This window comes from Mustela lutreola, chromosome 13, assembly GCF_030435805.1.
Source record: "Mustela lutreola isolate mMusLut2 chromosome 13, mMusLut2.pri, whole genome shotgun sequence".
NCBI lineage: Eukaryota > Metazoa > Chordata > Mammalia > Carnivora > Mustelidae > Mustela > Mustela lutreola.
In genome coordinates this window covers 934,806-950,267 of record NC_081302.1, presented here as the reverse complement: position 1 = coordinate 950,267, position 15,462 = coordinate 934,806, and the positions used below count along the sequence as shown (strand labels likewise).

The window sequence follows — 15,462 nt, the reverse complement described above, 5'->3', positions numbered from 1 at the left end:
GGCCCGTGGCTCTCTGCCACCACGGTTCTGTTGTTCCGTTCCGTGGCTCAGGTGTGGCTCATTTCCTGCGGGAATTAATTCGTATTTAACATGTAGCTTTTGTTCACACGCATTAAGTACCTGCCGCTCGCGGTGAGTAGGTCTAGAGTCTGCTGGTGGGCAGGCGACTGCCTGCTTGTTCGCGTAACCTCGGGGGATGTTTTATTCCTATCTCGCTTTTGTCTTTTTGCCACGGGCGTCCCTCCCCACTCTCAGATAGTGACCACCAACACACACATGGTAAGAAAACTGTGAGTTTGTCCTCTGTGTTTTGGAGTGCCTTAAAAATAAAATATTTCTCGAAATATTTTCACCTGTGCCCTCTTCTGTGTGCTCTGTCGGTAGAAGCCTGCTAGTGGCCGCCGGCTCCCACGCGGGGCCGGTGCTACCTTAGACGGGTGTGTCTGCATTCGGTTGTTTGTCGTGCTGTTTCTGGAGTTCTGTGTGGGGCCCGCCCGCCAGGCAGTGGTGGTCTATGACGCATCCGTCTGAGCTTCCGTTCGTGGCGGCAGCAGGCTCGGGAGGCTTGATGGGGACACCACGCTGAGCGCAGCCGACCCAGGCCTCCGGCACTCTCCGGGGGATGCGCAGGTGTGCTCCAGGGCTGTCCCCTCTGGAGCGCTGCCCAGGTTTGGCGGCTGCAGGACGTGAGTCCCTCCCCGCCAGGCGACCCGCTGTTCCTGGCACGTGGTGACCTGTTCTTTCCCTGCATTACGAACGGGCTGTTCTCCTTTGTTGCCGTGGAAGTCAGCGTTCGCTAAACTGGTGTCGGAAATGCTTTAAAGACCTCATTTCACTTCTCTAAAGCCTGGCGTTCCTGGGAATGTCCTCTGTCTACATTTGCTTGGACAGTTTCCAGGGCAGCCAGCCCCAAACTGTCCTCCTGCAGGGTCTCCGCATGCCTTCCTGCGGCCAGGCCCTGAGGGGGGCTGTTGTCTGTGTCTGAGAAAGCACGAGGACTCCAGGTCCCCGGAGCCGGGACGTCAGGACTGAGGTGGCCTGTTAGCTCTGCGAGAGACCTCCTGGCGCGGTGTGGCTTGCCCGTCGCTTGCAGCTGGAGTTCGGGTGACGTGACCATGCGCGGGTCGCGGTTCCGTGCGGCGCCGGTGCTGTTACTCTCCGTGCTGCTCCTTCATTGCCCCAGACTCCATAGTTTCTGGTGAGACGCCCGGTCCTGCCCGGTTTCAGCAGCGGATGGACGCGTGCAAAGACATGTGTGGCCCGTGTACCCTGGACGTGGCTGTGCCGGCTGGCGTGTGTGGCACATGGTCTCTGGTGAGGCCCAGGCAGTGCCTCCTCCTTGTGCTCCAGGCCCTGGAGCCGTGATGTGCCCCCAGCCAGACCTCGTCCACGGCACCGGAGAGCAGCCCCGAAGCTGCCCCGTGCTGGCTGTCGGCTCCCGGGCCTCAGCCCTGCTCGCCTGCCTGTCCGGACGTGACCCACGTCTTGTCGTGTGAGAAGCTGCTCGGAAGCCTGGTGATGTCAGGAACCAGGCCCGGGGTGGTCGGTGCCAAGCAGGGGCGCTGAGCTGGGGTTTTGTCCACGGCCTCTGAGAGGCGAAGTCTCCTGCAGGCCTGTGGTGCTCCATAAGGAGGGGAGCTGCAGGGCCGGGCTTGTCAGAACGAGATGGATGGCAGCCACGGCGCCCGGGTCCCAAGTGAGGCTCATTTCCCTCCCGTATCCCTGGGAGGGCAGGAGCCGCACAAGGCTGGGTTGCTCAAGACCACTGTGTGCAAAGCAGGGCTAAATGTCCGGTGTTGGAGCCCTAGCCACCCCTCGCCCCGGGGCCTCCGTGTCTCCAGATGGAGCCTTTCTTGTTTGCTTCGTCGGTAAGATGGTTCGATCGCCCACAAGACTAAGACGGCGTTGTAGTGTCATCCTGCAGTGATTCGGACAAACCCCCAAACCCAGGTGCTTCGAGGGCCAGTCTCCGGAGACCCACGATGCCCTTGGGGTCCCAGGGGTGGGCAGCAGGAGTTGGCGGAATGTACTGTCCCTCCTGCCCCGGGCACCCACCCTTCCCGCTCGGGGGCAGCTTGTGGTGGTGCGGTCCGGAAGTCCTCCCGCTGATGTTCAGTAGGGGAGGACCCTTTCCTGGAGAGCTGCCTCGTTCTGTAGGAACGTGCATAGGTCACCTGTGGTGTGGGGGACAGTCACGGTCATTTCCTGAAAAGAAATTAACTTAAGGAGCATTTTCTGCATAGACGCCAGGAGCCAAAGCTGTTCCTCCCTCCGACGCACACCCAAGCTTGCAGAGGCAGGAAGGGACGTGCTCGTGTTGGGCGCTGGGGCTCCGCTGCCATCGTGGTAACAGAGGCCAGACAACATCGAGGACAAACGGCGGGTTCTTAGGGCCGTGATTCGAGAAAACGCTGGTGCTGGCTGTGGAGTATTCTTGCATCGGGAAATGAGGCTGGTCTGGATTTGAGGGATTTTAGGAGCAGAATGCTTTCCTGCAAGATGCTCCCGTGAGGGCAGGGGAGCCAGAGGGCGAGCGAGGTAGAGCTGGAGGCTCACAGGCTCTGCAGACGTGCATGAGGCTAGGTGTCCCTGGTGGTCTGTGCCGAGGGGGTGCTCTGTTAGATCGGGGACCGGCGGTCAGGGACCGATGCCATTCCGAAAACAAACCCTCTGGGCACACTTTAATCTCCCCTCACCCAAAACCCATAAAAATAGTGACAAACAACTTCAATGACAAAAGCCTGAGGGCTCCCCCACCACGAATGAGGACTTCGGTGGGTGTTCCCAGAGCTGTCCCCTGACCACTGTCCCAGGGAGTTGGAAACCACCGGCTGAGGGCACAGGTGACGGCAGAGCAGATGCGTCCTCGCTGCTGGAGCTTGAAACCGAAACTCACATTTCTGGAGCAGACACGGCCGTGTGTTGTCACCGCGCCTGTAGAAATGACAGCTGAGACCCGTGCGTTCCTGAGTGAGACACTGGCAGCCCTGCTTGGTCACCCCGGGTCTGCGCCCTTTCCACTCTGCAACCCGGCCGGTTCGTGATGCTGTTGGCAAGACGCTGCCCGTCCACCGCGTGCACGCTCCTGCACCCTGCTGTTACCTGACCCTTCCAAAACCCTGCCGGGTGCCCTGCCAAGCGGGGGTGGTGACCACGGCCGCCACGGTGTCGGGAAGCGGAGGGGCCAGCCTTCCTCAGGTCCCGCTGACGGCCCCACAGATTCAGGGCCGCGCCAGCCTGGCTGTAGGCTCACCCTGTCCTTCGTCTGCGAGCGTCGGCCGCCAGGGAAGACCAGATGGCGGCACGGTTTCCGACACCCTGCTGGCCGGGCATCTCCGTGGGCTGCGGCCACACTGCTCCCGGGTTCGGACTCTGAAGTTTGTCCTGCCCCCAAAGTAAAACACTGATGAGATCGCACTTTCTGGTCAGAATTTCTTGGCTGGGCACGGTGGCCTCTGGGGCTGGGGAGTTCAGGTCTCTGGGGCCGCCCTGTGCAGGCAGCAGACCCCTCCCTAGCGTGGCAGCCAGAACCGTCCTGGGCCTTGGCAGGGGTCCCCTGGAGGCAGAGTCACTCCACGTGTGTGTCTGAGCGAGGGAAGCCCCCTTCCGATCCCCCCCTTCGGACAGGGATGAGGCCCAGTTGCTGGTGAGGGCTGTGGGGCCCTCTGTCCTCACACAAGTTCTAGAATCCTGCTTGCCTCCATGTCCACCTGCGTCTGCTCTGTGGAAAACGAGCTCACAGGAAGCCATTTGCGCTCCAGCCGCTTCGCGCTTAGTGGAGTAGAGCCGTTTGCTTTTGAAAAGTACGAGGACCACTTTCTGAGAGGCACGGTTCACAGGAACCAGAAGGGGGTCGGTGCTTAGGGGATTCTGGAGAAATCTCCAGGAGAATAAAATCCCCAGCAGACTGATTTCCTGAGAGAAAGTCGGTATTTTGTTTTCTGTGTCTGTGTCTGTAGTTGAGAAATGTCTTGTTTTCGTGATTCGATCCTGTGTTTCCACCTCGTGCGGCTTCGCGGCACCGTGCGGGGCGGGGGGGGGGGGGCTGCCTTCCTTGGGGCTGTGGCGCGTCTGTGGGTCTGGCCGTCGCACTGGCTGCCGGGGCCTCTGTGCAGCTGTCTTGTCCGCCTCCAGTCCCCTTGCCCTGGGCACATCCAGGGGAGAGCCCTCTTCGGGGTCCCTGCCTGGGACACAGTCGTCCCCTCTAGCTGCTCGCAAGCAACGTGCTGCTGCCGGTGGCTTCCTTCCAGAGAGGGCAGGGGTCTGAGCTGAGCTCGGAGGAGGCAGCCAGTGCTCCCGAGTCTGTTCTCGGCGGGAGGGAGGCGCGGGAGCTGCGTCGTGTCTCCTCCCCATGACACACGACGTGGAAGAGATCGGCCGGCACCGTGCTCACTGGCGTTCTGGCTCCCGGGGATGTTCTCCTGTCCACCTGCCACGTTAGGACTGGTGTTTGGGGAGGATCAAGGGGGCCAACATCGAGGGGTCGGTGCAGGAGCCGCTCTGAACCCATCCCTGGACCGCTGGCCTGTCCCCCGAGGGTAGTGCAGGGTCCCCGGGGGTCTGGGGTGCCCCGGGTGTCGATAGCCGGCTACTCCCTGTCCCTGTGTCTTCGGGGCCTGGAGCACTGGCCCACCAGAGCAGTGAGCTGCATTCTCTAACATTTTCGAGTGTGGAGAGTGCTGACTCTGTGGACGGTTCCCCCCACAGATCTTTGGAAACTGGACCTTTGGGACGCTGGTGTTCACCGTGATGGTCTTTACAGTCACACTAAAGGTGAGTGCTTGCGGCTCCCTTCCTGATACAGCAGCCCCGTTCCTTGTAACTGTGCCTGGGCTGGAGCGCCCTGTGTTCTGGGCCACCCTCTGGGGTCATGTTCAGTCATTTGTGAAGTCAAGGGGAGGCGCAGCACGCCAGGTCCCGGGCGACCCAGTAAGTGAACTTAGATAAAGGAGGGAGTGAGTCAGATTAGAATTCCTTCAAATGACAAGCAGCCTCATCCCAATACAGTCAAAATCTACCGTAAAATAAACGTGTTATGGGAAACTCAGCTCTGTTGAGAGGCAAGCCCAGTGCTGGGTCCAGGGCCATGCAGACGGTCGCCCCCACTTCTCCGCAGCGGGAACGCAGCGGGCAGGGCAGCCGGCTGGTCCGGGACGCGCTCCCCAGGAACACCAAGGATGGGGCAGCCGGTCCGATCTGGGATGGGCTCCCCAGGATGCCGGGGCACCGCCTTCTCTTTCTCCTCTGGGGGCCTTCAATTCTGTGCCTCCTCAGCAGGTTTACGCCGGCGCTCTGGCTGCTGTGGGTCGGGGTGGTGCGTGTTCCTCGTTCTCTCCCAGCGGCGGGTCTGTGCGGCCACGGCTCCTTCCGGCCCTCCAGGGCCTGCCTCACGGCTGGTGTGTGTCTTTCAGCTGGCGCTGGACACGCACTACTGGACTTGGATCAACCACTTCGTCATCTGGGGGTCCCTGCTCTTCTACGTCGTCTTCTCCCTGCTCTGGGGAGGGATCATCTGGTACGTGGGGGAGCCACGCCACGTGGCCCGGGATCAGCTGAGCTGGGGTGGCCGCGGGGGCCCTGCTCCAGATTGCAGGTCAGACGAGGCCCCTCAAGGGAAGTCATTTACACCGCGGCCCGGGCGGGAGGTTCATCGTGGCTGCCAGGTGGAACACGGGACAGTGAAACCGTGGTGCTCGTTCCGTGGCCTCGGACGAGGGCGAGAAGCAGCTGCCTGTGGCGCCTGCTGTGGGGATTTCCCATCGCGCCTTGGCTCCTGCAGGTCCTTCTGCCTGGGCCGTCCTTTCGCACTAGCCTGCCCCGTGAGCTCTTATGTGTCCTTCAGAACCCCGTGCTCATCGCCCTCTGTGTGCTGCCTGCGAGCCCCCACCCAGGCAGGGCGGCGGCCCCGCCTCCTCACCGGGTCGCCTCAGCCTCTGTCCCTGCTGGTCAGGGTACCCGTGCCTCTGCCAGAGACGGGGCGCTTCCTGAGCACGGCTGGGATGGGGGTGCCCGGTGCAGTGGCCTGGGCGTGCCTTGCCCTAGGCGGGCTGGCCGGTGCAGGGTCCGGTCCCTCGCAGGAGAGGGGCCCCCCTCCTGCCCCCCAGCATCGCTGACCCCTAGTGGCCAGAGCCGAGCGCTGCAGGTTCGTTGGGACCCGCAGGTGCGGAGCTCCTGGCCTCCAGCCCACCTGCCCCAGCTCCTGGCCACGATGTCCACGTTTGTCCCAGACGCCCGCCTGCCCGCTGCCGGCCTGGGGCGTAGACACGGCGGAACTAGCCAGGTTCCCCGTTGGCCGTGGAGCCCTGTGGGGCCCGGTGGAGCTTTCTCCAATCGCAGATGTGCCCGAAGGGGCCACGCGAGCTGTTCTCACAGAGGGCGAGCCCGGGGCAGCTGGCGAGCGCCGCGGGCGGGAACCCTGCGTGTGTCCGGTGCGGTCGCCAGCCCCGGGGACGGCCTTGTCTTTGGGAGGACTTCGTGGAAGCCCTTCCTCCCGCCCGGCCGGACAGGGCCGTCCTGCGGCCGTTGCCCGCGAGCGAGGTGCCCACCCCGGAGAGGGTCAGGACCGGACGCGAAGGCCCGCGCCTCCCTCCGGGCAGGGAGAGCGGAGCCCCGGGTAACGTCCAGCCGGCCCGTCTGTCTCTCCAGGCCCTTCCTCAGTTATCAGAGGATGTACTATGTGTTCATCCAGATGTTGTCCAGCGGCCCCGCCTGGCTGGTCATCATCCTGCTCGTCACCGTCAGCCTGCTCCCCGACGTCCTCAAGAAGGTGCTGTGCCGGCAGCTGTGGCCCAGCGCCACCGAGAGAATCCAGGTGCGGGCGGGGCGGGGCTGCGGGCTGCGGGCGGGGCTGCGGGCTGCGGGGCGGGGCTGAGGGCGGGGCCGTGGACGGTGGGGCGGGGCTGAAGGCCGGGGCCATGGGTGTTGGGGCGGGGCTGTGGGCGGCGGGGCGGGGCTGAAGGCGGGGCCGTGGGTGTTGGGGCGGGGCTGAAGGCGGGGCCGGGGGCAGTGGGGCGGGGCTGCGGGGTGGGAGGCAGGGTGGGGCTGTGGGCGGGGCTGCGGGGTGGAGGGGGCTCCCAGCCAGAGCGGGAGCTTGAGGGAACGCAGGAGAGGCTCGTGCTGGGACACGTGGTCAGTCCAGGCCGTCCTGTTGAGGGTGAGAAGGTGGAGGCAGGGAGGTGCCGGGTGACCAGCGATACGACCCCAGAAGCTGGTGCGCGGGAGTAAGGAGAGAGCAGGAGAGGACCGAGCCGCTGCAGAAGGAGAGTCCTTTGTGCAAATCTAAGGAAGCTTGTAGGTTGAATCCTTGCTTTGGAGGTAAAAGTGCATTAGCTTTAGGGGCAGTGAACGTGCCCAGATGTTAGCGTGTGTGTTGGGAAGTTGTGGGGTGCACTGGGGTCGTTGGTTTCCTCCATCCCAAACTGAGGCCCCCAGCCTGGACTCCGCGTTCAGGAGAGAAATGACAGGTGCAGCCCACCTAGCTTAAGGACCGCGGCAGCTGCCACTCAGAGTTCTCAGGGAGGGCACGTCCCCCATCCCCTCACCCCTGCTATCTCATGGAGACACCCCACCCAATCCTCTGATCCCTGCAATGTCGGGGAGCGCGCCTCTCCCATCTCCTCACTGCTACCGTCTCAGGGAGGACACTCCGCTCCCCTCTGAGGTCTCAGGGAGGGCACGTCCCCCATCAGCCTCACCCTTGTGTCCTGCCCGTGGAGGTGCAGAGCCTCTGTAAGGAGAAGAGAGGGTCCTGTCAGGTGTGCAGGTGGCAGAGCAGGGCTCTCCCTGCAGAACACAGGTGGACGTGCAGGTGGGAGTGCTCTCCGTGCCCTTGAGGACGTGAGGCAAGGCCTTCCGGGCAGCTCCCGTGGCCCGGGGCTCCCCCTCCCGTGCTGCTGGCCGGCCTCAGGAGGGAAACGGCCAGGTTGCTGCTGGGTTTGCAGGGAGCGAGGTCCGGGCACTGCTGTGCCCACCTCCACCCATCCCAGTGGCTGAATGGGATCCGGGGGGCGGGGAGCTTCCCCAGAAGTCTGTGCGGACGAGCGTCCTGGGCATGATGCCCCTGGTCCCTGGTTCCCCGTGGTTCCCTCCTCGGTGTCTGTAGTCGGCACCGACGGCGTGTGAGTGTGCGGGAACGCTTTCGCTCTGAGCTCTTGAACAAGCCAACGTGAGAGGAGGTGTCGGGGCAGGAGGAGAAAGACAGCAGGGACAAGAGGCCTGCGTGGCCCCGGGAGGGCAGCGTCCAGGGAGGCCCCAGTTTGCTGAGCGCGATGGTGGGGATGCATGAGGGGGTTCCTGTCCTGCTCAACTGCCTTAACCTGTTTCTCTTTTCCCTTCCTCCTTCCCTTTGTCTCCGACCTCTTTGCCTAAATAACCACTCCCACCTGTCTCGCGATGTGCGTGGCCCCGCGACCCCTCTGGGACTGCAGACTAAGAGCCAGTGCCTTTCTGTCGAGCAGTCCACCATCTTTATGCTCTCTCAGACCTCCAGCAGTCTGAGTTTCTAACGGAACAAGGTGATGCTTTTCTGTCATTTGGCATGGTGGGGTTGCGGTCACAGGAAGCGGAGGGCTGAGTCCCCGCTGAGCTGCCCGGCTCCCAGCCCGGGCTCCTGTGGGCTCAGGGAGAGCGCACGTCTGCAGCTTCTGGGATGACGCATATCTGAGATACGAGAAGTACACGTGGCCCGTGCTTCTCTCTGGGTCCGTGGGAGGTCCCGGGTCCCAGCTGCCAGGGCGCAGGGCTGCCCTGCATCGCACTGGCTGGTGGGCACCCGTGGCCCCAGCACACGGCGGCGTGGGTGAGGCAGCTCCAGCCCATGTGGGCAGAGTCCACGCAGCACTGCCCCCTCTCCGCAGCCAATGATGGAAGGCGGTGAGACCTCCTCACTCACGCAGCTGTGCAGACCCATTGCACAGACAGGGAAACTGAGGCCCCCACGACAGAGTGTTGCACAGGCCCCACAAGACACTGCAGGAAAGACGGCTCATGCTGAGCTCACGGTGGACAAAGCCAGGAGAGATGTGTTTGGATCAAGTGTTTACAGATTCCCTTTTCACTTTTTAAAAAATCAGATGGTTTTTACAGAAAGCCTCTGCGCTGCTGTAAGTGGCCGTGCTGACTTATCTCTTGGCAGCACAGAGCCACGTGCGGGGCCGGTGCCTGGGGCCACAAGCTGCTCGTGAAGAGCCACGATCTCAGGGACAGCTGTCCAGGGGGCCGCTGTCCGTGTGTCAGCTGTGAGCATCTGAGCGACACACTTACCGAGGCCTCAGCATCAGGGATGGGAAGCTGTTTCCCAGCAACGCTGGGTTCATAGGAAAATACCTGAAGAGGCTTTGTTTCCTTTTAATGACGGCTCATCCTCTAAGTGTCATCGAGACACTGTTTTTTAACTAAGAAGATGGTGCGTTTTGAACTCCTGATAATTATCAGCAGTCAAATGCTCCTACTCTGGTACCGTCAGGATCTGCTAGAGTAAATGACATTGTTTCACTCACTGGGTACAATTGAAAACATTCAGGGTGAAATTCTTATTAGGGGACGTATATGAAATTCTTATTATAGGGACGTATAAGTCACACGATGTGCTTAAGAAATTCATTAAATCTGGCCAACTTTGGGCTAAAAATATCTGCATTCATTGCTGAGGTTTGCTAAAACTTGCTCTTAGAAGCCCACCTCTGGCTGCTCGGGGACGGCGGGTGCTGGGCGCCCTGCAGGGTCCACGGCCCCCGAGGCAGCCCGTAGGCGTGCCCACACCTGCACCTCCTCAGAGCCCCCGGCACGCACACAGGTGTGCGTGTGTTTCTGGGAACCCCCCGCAGCCGGCAAAACTTTGGAGGAACAGACCCCAGACCAGTCCCCGCGTCAGACGGACACTTGTTTCCTTGCTCCTGCTCTGTCACAAGGAAACGTCTCGGACAGTAGGTCTCACGTGTGCACGTGTGACCCATGTGTACGTATGCGTCACATGTCTCGATGCGGTACCGGGTACAGTTCCGTGCCCGCAAGGAACGCAGCCCTCCCCGTCCGCCCGTCCTTCTCGCCGGCAGACTCTGCATCTCACACCTCGCGCTCCTTTCCCTCTTGAAACTCCCTCCCTGCTGCTTCCCAAGGCCCCGACAGGGAGAACGCCGGCTTTGGGCTGTGGCCCTGGGACCCCTGGGCCCTGCAGGAGTCTAGCCTCGGGGTCGGGGCCAAGGACAGGGACAGAGCGACGGCAGGTGCAGTCCCTCCCGTTCCGGGCGAGCACTGGGGAAGCCGCGGGTCGGCGGGTCCCTGGCCTGTGCTCCTCTCTGTGCCTTGGACCGTTCCGTGGTCACTGCTGGGCGAAGGCTGTTAGGAAGACCAGCCCCTTCCCGGCGGCGCCCTCCCGCCGCCCCCCACTCACGGCGTCTGCCACGGCAGACCACGGGCCCTTCGCCCGTCCACCGCCCGGACCGGCACAGGGTCCCGCGTTGGCCGCGCAGCGGGGTGGCGGCCCGGACGGCGCCTCTCAGTGTTTCTCCTCGCCTTGCAGCAGAGCACGAACCTCAGAGCGTCGGTCGCTGCGGGCACGGAACGGCCGCTTCTGAAGGACCTGCTGCCGCGGCCGAGGCGCCGGTAGCCGAGGATAGGTAACCGCGCCCGCCGCGCCTGGCGGGCTGCCCGGTGTGCCGTGACCCCGCACTGCTCGTGTTCCTCCAGGGTTTTGTTGAGCTGTGCTAGTTCTGATAACAGATTCATGGGGGAAAAAAAAGTTTTTACGCACACGTGTGTCTGTCCCGGGTAAGTGACCTACCTGAGCCTGTCTGGCGGCAGATGGCCGTGCGCACACACACGTGCGTGCCGGTGTCCTCCCACATGCGCTCGCGGGGTCCTCTCCCGCGCTGGGCTCAGGGCTTAGTTTCCAGAACGAAGCTCGCCCCTCGGCCTTGGCTGTGGAAGGAGCTTCCCCGCGGAAGGTCTGTCGGGAAAGCCCGTGTTTTGACAAACGGCGAAGGTGGCCCGGTTGGCGGGAGCGTTGGCCGAGGCAGACGTGCGGCGCAGGTGTGTGGTCGGCAGCGGCACACGGAGCCCTGTCTGCCCCGGGACGGGACGGTAACGCCGCCACACCCTCGACGCGGGTGTCTCCGCTGGGACAGGCAGGCCGCCTTCTCGGCCCAGGGACGCGCGTCCCTTTAAGACCCATTTCTGCCGACGGCTTCCCCCAGTGCCCGCTGCCCGGTGAATTTAATGAGGCTGCGGCCTGCTCGGCAGCAACAGCCTGACAACCCGGCAGACGGAGTGTCCGTGTGCAAGGAGGTGACGGAGACCCAGCCCCACCCCGGGCCCCTGGCGGACACTTCACACGGGGACGTACTCTGTCTGGAGCCGGCAGGGGAGCCGTTGGTGGCCAGAGCGCAGTCACCACGCTGGCTCTGTGTCCTCGGCCATGTGGGACACACATGCCCGCCCCGTGTCTGGACGGGAGGCCCCGTGGGCAGCGTCTGCACAGGCTGGGCGGGGTTCTCGTCGAGGGTCCGGGACTGACCCCGTGCTTTCCGTTCTCCGACAGAGCACACGCGTGCGCGGCCAGGACCGCCTCCCCGAGCTCACCCTCCTGGCCTCCCCGCAGAGCCCCAGCCCCTGGGCCGTGTGGCTGGGCCCACACACAGAACGGGGGACACCGACGTGGCCTCCTCTCGCCGGTCTCCTGCATCGCCACCGCCCTCCCGGTCCCGCTCCCCATGGGTGGACCGCTGATGGACAGGCCTCGGGTCCGAGGCTCTGAGAGCTGCACGTCTGTGCTTCCCCCTGCCCTCGAAGGAGGGATGAGAACAACCGGACTGGGCTGGGGTGCGCGGCTGGCCAGCGTCACCTCCTGGGGGCTGGTGGCCCCTGCAGCTTCCCTCGGGCATCTGGTCGGGTTGTGAAGGACAGCGCGCATGGCCCCCTGCAGCCCGGCCAGGGCCTCCAGTCGCACAGGCTGTCAGAGGAGGACCCCGGTGGAGGTGGGCCGTGGGCGGAGTGGGGGCGGCCACACCGACCGGCCTGAGCGCAGGGGCCTCGTCCTCACCACGGGACGGGCTGGCCATGCCCCCGTGCATCCTTGTCCAGAGCCCTCCAGTCCTCGTGCTTCTGGAACTGGCCAAACCAGACTGTGGGGTCACTTTGCTCCCACGGCCTGTCGGAGTCCTAGACCATGTCCTGCTTCTGTCCAAACCTGCCTCCTGGCGAAGCTGCTTTTCAGGGTCGTTTCCGACACGGAGTTTGTTCCTCCGAGGGAGCCTAGTGTCCCCTGTGTGACTCTGTTTCCCTCCCGGCTGTCCCTGCGCGAGAAGCACCGTGTGAGAAGAACAGATGACACGGTTCTCTCAAGCCCCCAGTGCCGGGACGGGACAGTTGTGCCCACAGCCCCTTAGGGCCTCCGGGCGTGCTTGTGTCCAGACGGCTCTCTTACCGCTTCCAGGGCACGCTGGTGGGGGCCTGGGGCAGAGCCCTTTGGTGTCTTCATTGAGAGGAGGCCTCCAGGGGCCCCGTCCGTCTTCCGAAGTCTGTTTCAGGCCCATGCGGGTCTGATGGTGAGGCGGCCTCCGAGTCCTGAAGAGCGGGACTGCCGCCCCGGACCACCGCCCACGGCCGCGACTGGGCCCCAGGCCCCTGTGTGTTGTGTTGGATCCGCCGCGTTGCTGTCTGCCGGCTGGCGCGTCTCCGGGTGGGCGGGCCTGGAGGAGGCCGCTGCGTGGACCGCCTTCATCCCTTCTCCGTACCGCCGTTTGTTTCTAGAAATAACCTCCTCGACGTAGCCTTAATGGTCCGCAAAGAAGACATTTCAGTCTGAGATTCAGAGTGTGGATGTGGGAACAGGCATTCTGGAGAAGAGCTTTGCCCAGAGATCAGCAGGCCCCTACCTGCTGCCGGGAGCCAGGCTGTGGCCCCGGGGACGCTGGCGAGTGGACACGGGCCAGCTGCATGCCAGGCACTGTGGGAAGTCGCGGTGTCACTGCTTGATTGTACGACGTCTCGTCTATAAAATACTCGTTGGGATGGGGGCGAGCGGACTGCGTGCACGGAGCAGTTGGGGTAAGTTCAGGGGAAGTAGAAACAGCAAACCAAAGACCAGGAGAATGGACGGGGAGTGCGCCAAGGTGTCCGTCCCGCCGTCCGCCGCCCTCCGTCCCGCGCGCCGCCGCCCGTGTGTCGGGGCGTCCTGGCCGGCGTCCGCGCCAGACCCTGCGAACAACGGTGTGTGCGTTTTTACAGCTGTTTTTAAGAACCCAATGTGGGTATCAATGTCATACCTGTGGGGGACAGATTCTCTGTATGTTTAGTTAACAAATTCTTTGTAATGTATTTTTTTAGAAATCTTAAAATTGCCTTTGCACAGGACTATTTTCATAGCTGTTTCTATCTCTTTATTCATTTCTTTGTTAACATGCCACATCTAATTTTTAAAGTATGTTTTTAAAGCTTCTAATTTTTAAGTTGATGAACTTTTGGCCACTTTGCATTTAAATTCTGGCGGGAGTTTGGGGTGTGTCCGTGTCCACAGGGTGCGAAGTTGCTGTGTCCCCGGCGGCAGTGACGGGCCGAGGCCCATCTAGAGCACAGTACTTTGCTTCTCGATTCTTCACCGTTGATTGTGATTTTCATCTGCTTTTTGTTTTGTGTTTGGTTTGCATCCTTCGGCCTTAAAATAGAAGCTTCTCGAGGGATGGTTTGGTGTTCTCTTTCCACGCGTACCGAGATGGTCACCATTTGCCTCTGATAGCACATGTCTCGTTGGGAAAGTCACTAACCCCTTACGTGCGCCGAATGTCTCCTCTGAGATTGTTGGGGAAGTCCTCCACGCCTGTCCCGCGCGGTGAACACGGGACCGGAGGGAGGGTGGCCAGTCCCCGGGGCAAGTGTGCGCGTGGGACCCCGTACGACCTCTTGCCTACACTAGTTCCTGTTCACTTGCCTTAAACTGACCTGAAAGCAAGTCCTGTCAGCGTCAAGCACTCCTCTTCGTCCCAAAGACCTCGTTCAGGACGGCACTTGTGGACAGGTCACCACCGTGAGCTCTCACGCCGGCCCCAACATCTGGTTCCGAAAGCCGCACACCACGCCCCTCAGAGCGGGTCACACTAATGCACAGGTGGTCCCGACCACGTCCCCGTCTCCTGCCTTCAGCTCCGTGCCCACTTGGGGCCACACGGTACGCACACATACATGCTCCCTGGGCCCTGGCCCTCCTGCCCGCTTCCTGAGGGGACCCTGCCGGGAGCTCCGGGAACACAGGGCTCCCTGGACTTCGAGCCTCGCAGCCTGGCAGGGCGCAGAGACAGGATGGACACGCTGTTGGGCCCCCTCCCCGGGTCGGCCCCCTGGCTGATCCACCCCACGTGGCTCTACCCTTGGCACAGGCAGCAGAGGGCAGTGTCTGGACCCCTCAAGCCTCTAAGAGCCCCGGCCGGTCCTCTGCCACGGGCGGCCAGTGGAAAAGGCATCCTCTTGGCTACTCGGTGCGGAGCCAGCCCGACCGCTCCTGTGTGTTGGACTCCGGGCGTGAGCGGAGGCTAGACCAGGCCCTGCGGTGCCGCGTGCCCAGCTTCTGCGGTGACGGGCTGCAGAACTGTCGCTTGGCCTGGTGAGATTTTGCAGCTTTAAGTACAAAAATGTCTCCTCCGAGCTGTTCTGGCCGGTCTCCAGTCGTGGCACATCAGCCAGATGCGCAGCGCGGCCTGGAGGGGGCTTTCTGGCCCTTTCCGCTAAAACCACTGAGTTTGCTGTGTCGCACTGACTGGAGTGACCCGGCGCGGCCCTCCTTTTTTTCGGAAGTTGCACCGCTTATTAACAGCCCGCATCACGTCTCCACGTCTCCGTTTCTTTTGGACGCTTCCCAGTTAGAAACAGGAAAAATGTCAGCTGGCAAATGCGTTTTTTTAAGTTGGGGGGAGCTGAATGGGAAAGAGAATCATTCTGAATATCGCCCATAAACAAAGCTTTAATGAAGGTGTGTCAGAAGTATTATCAAAGTGTGATTCTACTTTTGCAGAAAAAAATCTAAAGATAAGTTTATATAGCTTTATTTTTTACCTTATCAAAATATACAGAATTTTAATATGCATATATTATTGTCTCTGACTTAAAGCTATGATGTGTGTCTGCATTGCCATTTAAAATGCCCATTCATCCTGTAACAGAAGAGAATCTTCCAAGCGTATTTAACACGAGTGGTATCCATAGTTGTCATCGTCATAAATACTGGGATTTATTTTTAAATTATTGAATATAGTAGGTAGTCATGTTTAATTGATAATGATTCATTAACCTGCTTTGAAAAATTAAATTGTGATTAAACCAAATCTTACACTTGGGCAAAGTTCATTTTTTATGCTACTGATTTTAACTTTTATTTCTGTAGATAAAGTGTGACTTAATTATATTGCATTTTTCTGCAGACTATTTAAGCAGGAGACTTGAATCTGCTTGCAATAAAGAAGAAAAAAAACTCTG

General features: G+C 61.4%; 1 protein-coding gene across 12 annotated transcripts in view; it reads left to right on the top strand.

Moving 5' to 3' along the window:
* ATP11A (ATPase phospholipid transporting 11A) overlaps nucleotides 1-15,462 on the top strand; it is a 105,002-nt gene extending 89,540 nt beyond the window's left edge. For 4 of the 12 annotated variants that reach the window (XM_059144418.1, XM_059144410.1, XM_059144408.1 and 1 more), the window contains 5 exons: nucleotides 256-279; nucleotides 4,708-4,773; nucleotides 5,412-5,515; nucleotides 6,646-6,811; nucleotides 11,537-15,462. In XM_059144418.1, coding sequence (XP_059000401.1) covers nucleotides 256-279; nucleotides 4,708-4,773; nucleotides 5,412-5,515; nucleotides 6,646-6,811; nucleotides 11,537-11,752 — 576 coding nt within the window. In that variant the 3' untranslated portion in view covers nucleotides 11,753-15,462. Of the gene's footprint in view, nucleotides 1-255; nucleotides 280-4,707; nucleotides 4,774-5,411; nucleotides 5,516-6,645; nucleotides 6,812-8,426; nucleotides 8,514-10,519; nucleotides 10,617-11,536 lie in introns of those variants that run through there. The other 8 variants (XM_059144412.1, XM_059144411.1, XM_059144413.1 and 5 more) reach the window with 8 other exon arrangements.